This window comes from Micrasema longulum, unplaced genomic scaffold (assembly GCF_059751315.1).
Source record: "Micrasema longulum isolate JH-2025_06_02 unplaced genomic scaffold, ASM5975131v1 h1tg000086l, whole genome shotgun sequence".
Taxonomy (NCBI): Eukaryota; Metazoa; Arthropoda; class Insecta; order Trichoptera; family Brachycentridae; genus Micrasema; species Micrasema longulum.
The window spans coordinates 213288-228584 of record NW_028277292.1 but is presented as its reverse complement, the minus strand read 5'-3'; the positions used below and the strand labels follow the sequence as shown (position 1 = coordinate 228584).

At 33.2% G+C, this 15297-nt stretch overlaps 1 protein-coding gene across 1 annotated transcript in view; it reads right to left on the bottom strand.

Annotated features, from left to right (window-relative positions):
• LOC148284822 (teneurin-a-like) overlaps positions 1-15297 on the bottom strand; it is a 141017-nt gene that overhangs the window by 32638 nt on the left and 93082 nt on the right. Inside the window, exons 6-7 of the mRNA XM_088234203.1 lie at positions 10586-10795; positions 9525-9710 (exon numbers count right to left, since the gene is read on the bottom strand). Coding sequence (XP_088090329.1) covers positions 9525-9710; positions 10586-10795 — 396 coding nt within the window. The remainder of the gene's footprint in view (positions 1-9524; positions 9711-10585; positions 10796-15297) is intronic.

Below are 15297 nucleotides of genomic sequence, written 5' to 3'. Positions count from 1 at the left end.
TAATATATATTTACTTTCTAATTTCAGGTTTTTTAATAATTGGTTCTGAACCGTTATGAAGTAAAGTGTTTGCGTTTGTATTTACTTACAATATTTATACATACCACCTGGTTGTGGTCCTATGGTAGTGTCTTAGACTTACGTTTCAAAGGTTCGAGGCTCATAAACCCATCATACATTATTTTCATTTTTCAAGCTCAGTTACCTACCCACTTCTGACAAATTGAAATATTTGTGTAAATCATACGAGTAAGAATGCAAAAAACGCCGTATCGTTACATTTTATCAAATTGTCCAAGGTATTTAACATTCTTTGAATATTTAGAAGTTTTCTTTATAAAATACTTAAAAAGTGGCGCTTTTATAAAATGACGTAACAAAATTACAAAAAAGACGATTGTTATAAATCTAAAAACACTAAGTGTTTCGTGTATTTTGTATTTTAATATTCACATTTTGAGATTGTTCCGCTACACGGGCCCCTTGAAAGTTTCTTGAAAATGCAGGAAAGGTAGACGTCATTAAACGTATAAGGCTTTCCATTTAAAGTTGCGATGGTATAAAATGTACTGTAAAGAAAACTATGTAGGGGAATTTGCATACACTAGTATCGCGGCTGAAAGGATTAGTAACGTGGTTTCTCTTTTGCTTTTTGCCCGAGTTTAATATTTTGCATCCTTATTTTTACAGTATGCACATACAAATATTATGTATATTCACTTGGATTTAAAAGTCCCTGAAGGTTTCAGAAATGTACCATATTATGCTAATACGTATATGCCGTGTAATTTCGAATAGGCATATAAATAAATTCAAAGTTGATTTTTTAATGAATTATAATTAAATACAGAAAACAATAAACAGTTTCATAGTTGCAGATGAGCGTTTATTTGATATAAAGTCAGGTGGGGTAGGGGTAACTACAGGGCAAGAGGGACAGAAGCTCATCTATCTAAATCTATAGAATTAAGGGCCTTTTTGCGCAGTCCGTTTTTAACAAAGTTTTCAGAGAGATATATTGTTGTCAATCGAAACAATGTTGAATCGATTGCATTCCAATTTTTTTAAAAGGGAAATAACGAGAAAAGACACGCGGGTGAAAGAGTTGTAATCTGCATAAAAATAAATTGTACTACACTATTTGGTTGGTAAGTTTAATATTTATTGAATGTTCTGCACGTAAAATTATTTTTTACATAATAATTATGCATAATTAGCACTTATTTAATAATTTAAAATCTTGTTAATATTTTTTCAAAGTGGGGCAAGGCTAACTTTGGGTAAGAGAATCATACGTTCTTTTTACCCCAAGTGAGAAATCACAAACCTTTTTATTAATTTATTTTTTTAAATTTTTTTTATTAAATTGAAAACATACTATAAATAATTATCTTGCCATACAATATTCCCAAGGAGTTTTTTTTTTTTTTTTTTTCATTTCTAATTTTAATCATCAGTTATTTTCTGTTTTTCATATTATTACCTAAGTATTTAATATCGTCCATTTTTAGCATTATGGCGCGAAAATATGTCAGAAAAATTGAGAGAGTTTCATATTCAAGAGAAATTTTGGATGAAACAAAAAGAGAGGTAAAAACATAGTCAACACGGTGGCTAGAGAGCCGTTTTCCAATACTATATTCCCAGAGCCACGATAATGGCGCAAGTGTATAAAAAAGGCATAAAATCAGAAATACTACGCAGAAAAACAGTGATATCAAAAGCTATAGTAAAAGTCGGTCGAAAAATGGAAATAACAGAGGTTTGGTTAACTCGGAAGGAAATATTGGAGTTGGTCAAGGATTACGTCGTTTTGACAAAATCGAGCTCCCATTCAAAAGTAACGTTCCAGGTGTAGGTGGAGACCTGGGTTTGGAGAGCGAGAACTGATTTACGGGGATCCGTTACGATAGATCTACACAAGTCACAGGGACGTCAAGAGCATATATAGCACTGACCCCCATTCTTCGTAATAAGAAGACTGATCAAATTTCATAGTAAAAATAAAGATTTACTAACAAAACTATGAATTTTTTAATTTTAGTATAATATTCTTTTTTAAATCCTTAAAAAATATTGTTCTATAACCCTGAATCGAGAGCATATGACACTCTTGCCCCGAATTAGAATGAAAGTAATTTTGCTTTCTTTTTCTTTCTCATATAAATGACTAAATCGGCGGTTACTCTAGTTATTTGTATTCAAGAAGATTATGTCTTTTTTATAATTATATATGGAGAAATACTGCTATTATACTCTTACCCCAGGTAACGGGACAAAAGGAACAGCCGAAGATATTTTTAGATTATTATGAATAACATGATGTTATTGTATGTTTTTGATAAATAAAGGATCTGTACATAAAATAATAACAAACAAACTTTCACGATGTCGTATTTAAAATATGGTCACGGAGAGCGTTTAATTTTAATAACAAAAAAGTATGACACTCTTACTCTAACTGACCTTATTTAAAGTTGCATAGCTATTATTGGATCAGTATAGTTATCGACTAAGTCTAAAGACTCAAGACTAATGCATAGTTCACTCAAAGATACGACAACACTATCTTGTCCCATCTTCCTATTGTTCTAGTATAAAGAAAAATTTGGAGGACAGGACAATGAACCAAGACATTGACATGGATATAGATGGGCGGGCTACCTCCGTAGGGCAATGGCATACCCCCACATTTTCGCAGCGTTCCGCGTTTGAACTATGGTCGAATTGTGCCGTCCTGCGGGGTAGAGGCTGTTAATGGAGCTGGAACAGGACAGTATTGTTTCGTCTATTGTACTGTCCTCGTGTGAACTCTGCTTTAGACAAAAATAAAAGCAAAAGGTGGATAGATATATATGTATGAAATACTAAGATAACAGTAATCGGAAAACACCCTATTCTCGCTAAACAAAACCTAAAAAATATCAATGTTTCTCATATACACGGTTTCTCAGGGCCAGACCGCAAAACTTCAGAGAAACATTACTCATGGTAAGCTTTAAAAATATTCTTTTAAAAAATTTCCAAAACGAAATTTATTTTTTTAAATATTTTTTTTACCATATCAAAATGGAGTAAATCTTTAATTTCTCGCACAATCATCCTTTCCGCAAAACCCCTTCCCCTCCCTGACAAAAAAAAATTGCGATAAAAACGTATTTGACCAACGAAGCGATACGCACCAGACGCGGATAAGGAAAGCGGCTGGGTAGGAGATAGGTAGGGGTTTGTGAAGAGACTTCATGTTCGAGAAATAAAGGTTTACTACCTTTTGAGATTTCATATTTTTTTATTTTTAAATTACTTTTTGAAAAAAAAATTATAAGGATTTTTTTAAAGCTTAACACGAGGAATGTTCCTCTAAAGTATAGCTGTTTGGCCCTAAAAAACCGTGTATATCATATTTATAATTTAGTTGGGTAAAGTGATCATTTAATCTAGCTAATGACAAGTCATAATCCCTGAAAATACCTAGACCTCCTTATTTATTTCTCGAAAAGAGTTTCCCATAAGTATAAGAAGCAAAATGTACGAAGCGCCAAAAAGTATTAGTGGTGAAATTAGAATATTTAAATGAAAGTTTTTCGTATTTCACGTCAGAAGCGATACTGCGCTATCTCACTAATCGATCTCTTCGTAATAACTTAGAAAGTCTTCCCTTTGAAGTCCCAGAAACACGGAATTGAAAATAATCCTCCTGTAAATATATATTTTCGATTATATTCCCCGTGGTCAGGCTCGAGACTTGCGCTTGCATTATAGAGAAGATTTATTATTTTAAAAAAATAGTGAACATAAAAAACAATATTTTGAGTATGTCCAAATGTTTGCAGACAGCCTGAATTAAATATTTTGACCTACTTAAAACGTTGTTCAGTTAGCTAACTGGTAAAAGAAGAAGTAAAAAAAAAATTGTTTTCAGGCGTTGCCTAGTAGGTGAATTGGTTCAACCGGATGAATCTTACCCACATGATAAAGGTTTCAGCTCTTTTACAACAAATGAAAGAGCTAAGGAAATGTGGATGTTTAAACATAGGCTGAATGGTAAATGTTACCCAGTGTGTAAAATGGCCACTCAAACCAGCCAATGATAGGTCATAAGCCCTATAAATGCCTAGACTTCCATACTCCCTTCTTAAAAGTGGTTTTCGTCTCTGCTGCAACAAATTTAGAAGATAAAAAACGCCTTTTAAATATCTGTGTCCAGGCGGATAAAGAACACTGTCCTGTGTGTGAAATAGAACCAGAACCCTTGACGAGTGTTTTCGACTAGATAGCAGCTCTCAGGTAAAAGTACTGAATAAGGAAATCGAGAGGATATAAGTCTGCCTCGTTGATAGGCGCGTTCGGCCATTATTATTGTGGTCTTGGGTTCGATTCCTGGTAGAATGAACGTGGAATTTTCATTTAATAGGTTTTTTTTAAGAGCAATATTACATCGTTTCCGGACTGGGACCTGAAGCGTAGGACTGATCACCTAACCTTTATGAAATTTATGATCGAATTACGCTGCATGCAGTGAACGCAGTCCCCTGTGCACCTACGGGCGTGGAATGGGTTGATATACATATATATATTTTTCATTCTAATTGATAGCTTGCTACCGTACACGGCTCTCGAGGACTTCAGTCTCCTTGGCTGTGCCCATGTATAGTTGCTTTTGATCATACTCGAAAATATAAGGAAAACTTGCTAAATGCCGAACTGTGCCCGAATGAGCTCTCTGTTATCAGGTAGCCTTGGTATCTTTGTGCCGAAAGTCTAAAGCCGAAATCTAGAAGTATCATAATATGCACTTTATTGAATTGAGATAAAGAGGGAATAACTCTTTACCTACTGGGATCAAATTGATTGGACATGATCATTCGCCGAAATTATGACAAAACCTTAAAGAAGCCTTGAAATTATTTTTAGAAGCCGCCAGATATCCGACAAGAAAAAAAGGGCCACGGATAGTAGCGAGAACCTCCATTTGGTATTCATGGAGAGAAGAGAAGGGACATGACGTGTTTAGAAGATTGATTAGGATACACCCAATAGAAGATATAGCTCTTAGTGTTTACATAAGTGTGTAATGTGACCACTTAAACCATCCAACGACAGGTGATAAGCCCTGTAAATGCCTAGACTTTCACATTTAGTAAATATTCGGTCTTATTTTAAGATTTTAAATGTAGAGAAATATACATAAAACAAAACAAAATAAATTAAAACGTAAAAATTTCAATAATACATGTTTTTTTTAATACTCAAAAGGCATTTAACTGCACACAGTACAGGGAGTACTTGGAAATTAAAAAGAACATACCATTTTGTAACAAAATGTTAGTTTGCACACGCTGCAAGTTTTATAATGAAAGTAAGCACTCTTTCGCATAATGTTTCCTTTATAATCACCCGGTTCTTTGGAATATCTCACTCATACTTTGCCGGCGAAGGCTGAAGCGAACGCTGCGGTTTAGAGGCTTTGGCATTAAGAGACAGAGAGGGAGAAAACGGGGAGAGATGAAAGGGAGGAATGGGGAAAACACCCACCCTCGGTGTATTAATATCCACCCTGGGGTGTTTAATTAAATAGGTATCAATAAGGCACATCCAGTTGCAGTCACGATGCTCTTTTGACCACGCTCAAAGACCTTTGGAACGAAACTGTGTACTTTCTCTTTGACAAGAACGTTAAAAGAACAAGAATTTTTGTAAGCTCCCCCAAAGAAAAATATCGAAAAGTGACAGGACTAAATTAATTTTCAAATCTTCGCGTTTGACGTTAAAGTTAATTGATGCTTAAAAAAACATAAATCATTCACGAAATATTCAAAATATTCTAATTGACGTGACAGAAAAGTTGCTTTGGATTTTACTAATTTAAAATTCTCAAAGATAATACAATTTTAAAACTAGGGGTAATTAGAACGCATGCGTAAGATTACGTGACCTTTGAGATTTTGTAAAAAATGTTGCCAGTATGATAAGTATTTATAATTTTTATATTTTTTCCACATTTTCTTCTACCTACCTAAAAGCAAGTATCTATTTATCGATAGAGTCGGGTTTGTAATAAGTAGATAGATTGAGACGGTCAAAAAATTATACTTACCGTCTCGGTAATTGTTAAATGTTATTTAAAAACCATGTTCAAGCGACGGTTTTTTGCTTAAATTAAGATTCATTAAAAGAAGTTTGAAATTTAAAATCCCAAAGAGGAATACTTAAATTTCAATTTAGCATGGAACGCAGAGTAAAGTTTCCGCGCTATTTATTGGTTGAATTCGATCATATGACGTCTGCGATGACATAATGAAAACACGTATCGACATATCAGTAGAAGATCAAAATTCGCCATACCGAGGAAAGTACAGATAGTATAAAAGTTAAATACACCGTCTCGGTATGTACCGGTGAAGGTAGCGTTTGTAATACGACCCAGATCATACCTATTATCAAATTATGAAAAAATTATGCCCTAAAACATAATATACATCGTTATCTATTTAAATAAAATAAAATTAAGATTTGTGACGAAATAACGCAATCAACAAGAATATTATGTTAAACGGTTCTTTCGTCGTCTCTTTAGTATAGTGTCAGATAAACTTGATGCATAACTTCACTACTTCCTGTTTTCTGCTTAGTATGGTAATGCGCCCACGATGAAAGTACCCAATGTGTGCATAATACTGTAAAACTATTCTACCACAAGGTACGGTTATTTATGATGACTCTTCGTCAAACAACTTCTAAAACTCATTTAAATAATGATAGTGTCGCTCGTATGATGCTCGTTTCGGTGGTTGAGAAACAGTCACGAGTAACAATGGCAATACTTATAATTAACCTTATTTTTGATAGATATTGTTTGGTAAAAATCAGCTTGAGTAAACCCCTCGACGCCGACGGTAGAAAAACACGTGAAACTATTTTCTAAGTACAGTATGTAAACCGTTCAAGAAATAAGTGTCATGAAAATGTAAATCGTCTGATCAAACAATGGACGAAGGGAAGGAGTTGGAAGATAAATAAAATGTCGTTTTATTTGGTCATATCTGTTATCTATTTGTTTCTTTTTTGCGTGATACCGTGTATGTTGGATTTGTTGCGACGTTTCGGCTTCCATTGCAGGAGCCATCCTTTTAGGGTAAACTGAGTGGAATGGTAGTCGAAACGTCGGAACAAATCCAACAGACACGGTATCACCCAAAAAAGAAACAAATTGATAACAGTGACGGCGAAAACCTTCGCACTTATTTATCTGTTATCTATTTTTTTTGGTAGTTCAAAATATTTATTTAAAAAAACATAGTATGTTTGTAGTCATTTATGATATGTTCATAAATAAAATAATAAAACAAACGTAGTTTCACACAAGTGAGTATGATGGCAACATTTGTAGTTTTATATAAAAACGTTAAAAAAAGAAATCTGAATTAACAAACAAACAATAATTATTTTCACTAACCCATTTATTTGTTTAAGAACTATCTTGTAACATACGACGAATTATACATTAAAATGATTAAAAATATAACTTTTTTGACTAACAAGCTTTTTTTAAAAGACTTTATTATTTTATTAATTAACTTGAGAATTAAAATGTTTTTTTTTCAATCTGAGTTATTAACTTTTATTATTTTTAAAACTAGACTGTAGTTTCTAAAAAGAACTATTTACTGATATAAGGACTTTAATAAACCTCACCGTAACTTGCGTATCAGTGCTGTCTTTGCTGTGGGAAATTATAAAACCAACATCGGATTCTTTTCCCCTCGGCCAAAGATCCTCGGAAATATGAACAAAATCTCATTAAACGGTACTGTCGATGTGTTCCAACAGCAAAGCCAAGCATTCAAGAAGCAAGCGGTGTTGTCACTCCTGACTCGCGATGATACCCTTGCCATGTCCGCCTAGATTATGCCATAATTATACCTTTGTAAATTTAAAGAGACTTTAAGATTGTTTAGATTAAGTGTTATTCTATAATATATAGCCATAATTCATAAGCCTGTTGGTCGGCTTGAAAAAAAAGAGTTCTCAGGCTCTTTCCTATCTGTTGATTTGGACATTACAAAACTCTTTTATGTTTTTTTAAATGCAGGTTTTGGTTTGGTTTTCGTTTTATGTTACGATACATAATGCTCGAACTGAAATAGGCATTACCAACTTCCTGTTGATTGTTATTACATCACCTTTAACTTTGTGGTCAGTTGCGGTTAGAGGTAAGCTGTAATTCAATAAAGCGTAATTTGAAGTAAGTTTGTTTTGTTACCGATATAATGGTATGTTTTTCAGTTAATTTATGGATGAATGTATGTATTCAAATATATTTTAAGTTTTCGAGGTCAACATTGGCATTAGACAACATCTAAAGACATTTATAAGAAAATTTATAGGACAAACAAACATTTATACATTAAAAACCGCCTCCATTTATCCCTTGTCCTCTTTAGAGATTTTATGGCCTCTTTTCAGATACGCACATTGCAAAACCTAATTTTAAGCTATAATGAACGGAAAATGACTTTTGAACAAAAAATTGTTTATAATAGACGCGTTTTTATATTTTACATGTACTGCTTTCAATGCCTGCGTTACCGTCGGTGCACCTTAGTTCATATAATCAATTTGTATGTCATCATCAATCTAATTTTCCCGATTGTGACGGTGAAAGGGTATGTTAGGTCATTAGCTTGTTAGTAAACCGGGAGAACCAAGTCCGATCGGGCAAACCGGAGCCGTGCCACCCCTCCACCGACCATTCTATACCAGCCCATACCCTTTCACGACATTTTGCAGTTTGAAGGACACCCCGATTAATTTATAACATTTATGCACAAAAAACCCTGATGAAGCCGCCGTTGAAGAAGGCGTTATCTAAATATAATGCAGGCACTGACAATTAAATATCTAAATAAATGTTCGCCTCATGGATTACTCGGAAATATTAATTTTAAAGGGACGTTTTTACGCTGCAGTATTTTATATTAAAAAAATAAACAAAAAACAGATACATTTAGGGGATCCGAGGGGTGGGGTCGACGTATTGCCTCCGTCCATACATCTTTCTTCTCCCTTATTAATCTGAATAAAGTTACAATTCCTTAGAAAAACTTTCCAGGTGGATACTGGGCTTTTGAAACCCTTCAATGTCGGGGTTGTGGTCCCGTGGCTAGTGTCTCGGAATCACGGATCAAAGGTCCGTGGTACGAATCCCACTCTAACCAAACTCCATTCCAATTTTCTTATAGTGAGTTATTTACAACTCGTTGAAAATGGCCCTCAAAATGTAATATTTGCGTAAATTATAAGAACGCAAATATTTCTTTTTTTTTTATTTTTAAATTCAGTATTTCATAGTTCCTAGACTAGCACCCGAAGCGTAAGACTTATTATTTTACCTTCATTTAACACAAATGTATGAAAAACTCCCCGATTGGTATGCCATTAATAGATCGATGCCCAATACGTGAATGTAAATTTTTCACGAAACCGCGCATTTTCAAAGTATTGTCTTAAAATGGTTAACTCACGTAGAGTGCAGTGTTTTCCGTTCCATCCTTGAGAGCAGACGCACGTTCCATTCTTGCACTGACCGTGCGCGGCGCAGCGCGTGTCGCACGCGCGCTGCTCGCACCGCGTGCCCGCCCAGCCCGCCTCGCACCGGCACCGCCCGGACGTGCACACGCCGTGCGCGCCGCAGTCCAGTCCACAAGCCGCTGAGGAAAGAAAGATGTGTTAATAACCAGTTGTACCAAAAAAGGTTTAACAGTTTAATTATTAAAATAAAACAGGTTTGTTTTTAACCTTGTTAATACTAAATTTTACCTTGTGAAGCTTCGAAATTGGTCGGTAATAAAACATACAAAAAGCTGTTAAAAACAAAGTTGTTTTATTTGAATTATCATGAATACCCACAAAGTTAGTGATTCCAATACATAATACACCTATATGATTGTTTCGTTATAATATATGTCCAAAATGGACTTTTAATTTATTTATTTTTTTGAATCACGCAACAATTGAAATAGTTGATTTCGTTAGGGATCTTAGCGTATTTTTTCACTTTCACTTGAATCACGGCATTTTGATTCCTGTTATCATTTATTATCCTTATTGATCCGTTTGATTGACATAAATTAACAATTCAAATGCGCGTTTTAAAATAAAGTTTTTTGTCTTATGCTCAGTTTCTATAATAAAATCTTATTTTATCTCTTATTCTTAATATTTGATATATTTTTGACACTTGTGTAATAATATTTACACACATGTCCACCCTCATTCCATTATAACACCAACTTAGCCATTCTCTCACACATTTACACTAACACAAACACACTAGCATGTATTGGACGAGTATTTAATGTATTTCAGTAAATATCTGTCATTGGTTTTATTCTCTGTATATTTTATTTGTTATATATTTTTTACATGTATTACTGTTGATATCCCTAATAAATGAAATAAAAATAAAAATTACCCGTCGTGATAAGCCATCGTGCCTTAGATCCTCACCGACGCTTCTGCGTCGCGCCTCCGGGATGTCTTTCGACGCTGAAAAGGTTGCAGTGCATCAGAGGAACACGCTTACCTTGAGAGCAGTCGCTGCCAGTCCAGTGCTTGTCGCAGACGCACTTCCCGCTGTCCAGGTCGTAGGTGCCGTGCTGCGAGCAGCCCGGGAGACACTGGTACACCTGGCGGTCCACCTCCCCGCACGCCTCGCCGCGCCAGCCCGCCTTGCAGTAGCACTTGCCCGCCACGCACGTGCCGTGGCCGGTGCACTCGGGCTCGGGACAGTCGGCTGGAGAGAATCAGAAAATCGTTACAGCAAAAGTTCAGTGCTACGGGAAATGAGGAAGCTCGGTGTTTTTTAATTAATTAATTATTTTTTATTTGGGAAAAAAACAACAGTTTTTACATATTATATTGTATACAGAAAATAAGAATATATATAAACGAAAATTGTGAAAACAGTCAATAAAAATTTTCCACAGTGGTGTAAGCTATTGATTAAGTACATTATCGGTATCAAAATAAAAGCAATTAACAATTAAGAAATGTTAGGCACTTAGAAGTTGCAAATAAAATAAAAATACATATATTTATATACAGTTTTAAAAATAAAGTAAATAGAAACAAGATAAATTTAAATTTAAAGAATAAGAAAAGAAAACACTTTTATAAAAATAAAGTAAAAGGTACAAAAATATAATAATGAACATACATAATTACTGAAATCGTAAAACTAAAAACTAATAAAAGAAAAGTTTAAGAAAATATTTTTATGTATTGTATGATTATTTTTGCAATTTCGAAATTACTCCGCAGTGACGCCACAAGTTTTCTTCGGTAAGTTCTGCTGATCGGTGAATTGGATTCTCGTACACCGGAAATCTATCACAACACTATCATTGGTTGATTTGGAAGAACTAGTGAAGTCGTCATATTTTTTATTGTTTTTTTGCACATTTACAAGAAACAGCCGGACAATTTAATGCTACTTTTTACCGCGCGTAAGAAAACATTTTTTGTATCCAAATTCCCGTAGCACTGAACTTCTTTATCGGATATCAAATAATGTTTCCTTACGTGTGTTGAAAATTAGAGCATTTAATTTTACGGCGAAGTTTTTCTAAAATGTATTTTAAAAAATTACCCGCTTTGCAACGTCAGAGGCTAACGTGATCACGTGTTTACAATAACGAATAAATTATAGCGCTGTTATGTTGTGGCAACTGGCAACAGATTTCCGGTTTCCGGGGTAGCCATGTTTTCAGACATTTAGCGTGTATTGACGTTAAGTGAGTACAAATAACTTGATTTAATAATTGTACAGGGTTGAACTTTTAAATGTCAAGCACTCGCCGAGCTGAACTCTTAACGTCTTGTTTTGTCGATTGGATTGAAACAAGTATTAACTCCAAATATAATAATTAACGGTCTAATGTCTAATGAGATAACGCTCTAGTGCGCATGTTTTCGGATAGTTTGTAGGCATTTCGCGGTAGTAAATGGCTGGTATGCACCTTAAATTCTAATTACAAATTGGAAGCCTTTAAATAAATCAGGTGTAGCCTCTGGGCAAAAAACAAAGCAAACGAAATAGAAAACATTAGTGGTAGAGCGGATATTGCTATCAAGAGGTTTAGGGTGAACGGTTCTAATTACTTTTTCACGTGACCGGAGACGGAGTGAAGGAAAAAATATGTACCAGCCATTGGCTCAGCGATCAGCAATTGGTTAACAGTTCTGTATGTAATACTTTTCCGGCTCCCCCACTAAATAGCCTCCTCTGTCAACAAGACGAAATAATACGTAGGAACGAAAATAAAACTTCGCAGGATGATTGGTAGTTTTTCCATTACGTTCTTTCAAAGTTGGCGATTGATTTTGGGTTCGGTTGATTGATGTGTTTTGATGGAGGGTTTAATTAATGTTGCCAAAATGGCCTTATTTTGTCCGGAATTCGAGAATTATCTTAGGAAAGGATTCCTGATTTTTTCGAGTAAATTTAATAAAGTGAAATCATCGAAGCAAACATTGGACTAAAAACTTTTTAAACCGATAATTTCATTAAATAAATGCGTTAGTTACATAATAATAAGATTGGCATCATCAAATTTACTGTACGCAATAATAAATTTAATTAAAATTATTATGGATATTTAAGAAACATAATAAACTCTTATGACACATGTTTTGTGTAAATTTACCTTCTCCAAACCTAATAAAATGAATTCCTTTTTTAAGATAATAAACCTATTGCATTAAAAAAAGCTGATCTATCAGTGTACGTTATAATATTGTATAAAATAAATACAACATATTTATGTACCACGTTTTAGAATTTAAAATAAATTTCAGTGTTCTTTTCATTTACCCAAATATTTCGATTTTGGTGGCCAATTTCTACGAGTTGTAAATAACAAACTTTTAGAAAATAAAAATCAAGTTGGAGTAATGTGGGGTTTAAACCCCGGACCTCGGATCCATGAGTCCGCAACACAAGCCACTGGACCACAACCCGATTCAACTTTGTTCTAGGTGTCCTATAAAAGGTTAATTACTATTAAATCCACAGTTTTGCTCTAAGTTATTATTGATATTATTGACATACTGTTTTTTTTAATATTTTAATTTAAATTATTTAATAGTTTGTATATACTAATGCCAAAAATGTATTAGTTAGTTTTTATCTGATTCACAGTTTTTGTTTTTCTGTTAATTGAATATTTAACGATTTATTAAAACATATCTTTTTTTATGTATTTGAATTCAAGGATATTTTTAAATTTAAGATTATTTGGTATTTTTGTTTCGAATAATACATGATAAATAAGTATTATATCATATTTATTTTTTTTTCCTATGTAAAACAAAAACATTTTCGCTCAACACGGGTTGGCTCCTCGGATATTGTTCTTGTTTTCGTACAATACAACATAACAATGTTTGAAGAGACTTGATTTAGTCAAACAATATTCACAATTCACAACACCGAGTAAACATATTTTGCAGTGAAATATTTGGGAGCTGACGTAAAACTAGATTTCCCAAATAAAGTAAAATGGCGCATATAAATTAATTGAATCGCATGGGTGAACTTTGTATTATTCTAATATACTTTAATGAGCGTGAAATTTCGTCACATGACTGGAAAACGTGAAATTTAATGGAGTATTTATTTTTGTCAAACGTGATACAAAACCAAATTGTCCATTTCCGTTTGGATTTTTCTACATTTCATTTAATGAATATTCGTTGGAATAAATCAGAAATGGCTACTTTATAAAAGTTATGCATAATCAACTGCACTGATTCGGAAGATATAGGTTCGATGTGTGTTCTCTTATACACAGTTTTTCAGGGCCAGACCGCGAAACTTCAGAGAAACATTCCTCATGGAAAGCTTTAAAAAAAATTCTGATATTTTTTTCCAAAAAGTCATTTAAAAAAAAATTGTTATCTCAAAATGTAGTAAATCCGTTATTTCTCGGACAAACAATCCCTCCACAAACCCTACTCCTACTCCTCTTGCGGAAGAGATGATTGTGCGAGAAATTAAAGATTTAATCCATTTTGAAATGGCATGTTTAAAAAAAAAAATTAATGACGTTTTGGAAGGATTTTTTAAAAGCTTATCATGAGGAATGTTCCTCTGAAGTTTCGCGTATTGGCCCTGAAAAACTGTGTATAGTATATAGTGATTATTTATCAAAATTGTAGGTAAATGCTCACTTAAAAGGTTATTTTTCATTTCACCGACGATTAATTTTGGTTTATAAAGCTAGCCCCCCCTAACTGTTTTATCCCTTTTTCATTCCAATATAAAAATAATTTAATAATATTTTGAACACATCCAAATATTTGTACTCATTACGTGTATTTAATATTTTTATGTAACCATTTTAATACATTTTTAACCTGAAAATGAAGATTTTAAAATGTTCTAATAATTGCATTTTTATTGAGATATCTGTGTAAAAAATAGATCTAGAATATTAGATTTCCTTGTCAAAGAGATTCTCCATATTTATTTGAATTTTCATAAAAAACTCACATTGTGTAAATAGCCTAAAAATTGTTTTCGTAATACTGACCTGTTTTGCGAAAACCATGATTACCAAGAAAATCCCGTACACATTTATATTTATGAATATTGGCACAACCACAGCAAAGCATGCGTTTAGTGACGACATATGGTTTGTTGATTAAATTCAAATCCGTTTAAAAACCCGGATTTGAAAACCGTGAAACGAATGAAAGCATGTTGTAATCAATCATATAAAATCATTTTTATTTCAGATGTAATTTTATTGATATTTAGCCATATTATATATTATTATGTAAATAAAATGTATTTCTTAAAATAAAATAAAAAAAGGGTTTGGAAGATATAATTATATTGTAGAATGAACTTTTAAAATGAGTGGCCAGTATTGCGTACAGTAAATTTTTTATTTGTTTTCTGTATTTATTATCTATGCTGATCTATAATAGGTCAGTATAGGATAAGAGCACAAATAATTAAAAAAATGGTATATATTTTTAACAACACTTTCTTAAATTCGTTGCGAGCAAAAAGTATTAAGATTATATTAATGATACATACGAGTAATTCTCACCCTTTTTATTAAAATTTACTTTACATTTGACTATTATTGTGTTACTATGCGAAAACAAATTTTTAAAAATTTGTTTTGAATTTTACCAACAAGAAAGTTCAGCGCTACGGGAAATAAGATTTAAAAATATTTTCTTATGTGCGGTAAAAATTAGAGCATTTAAATTTATGGCAAAGTT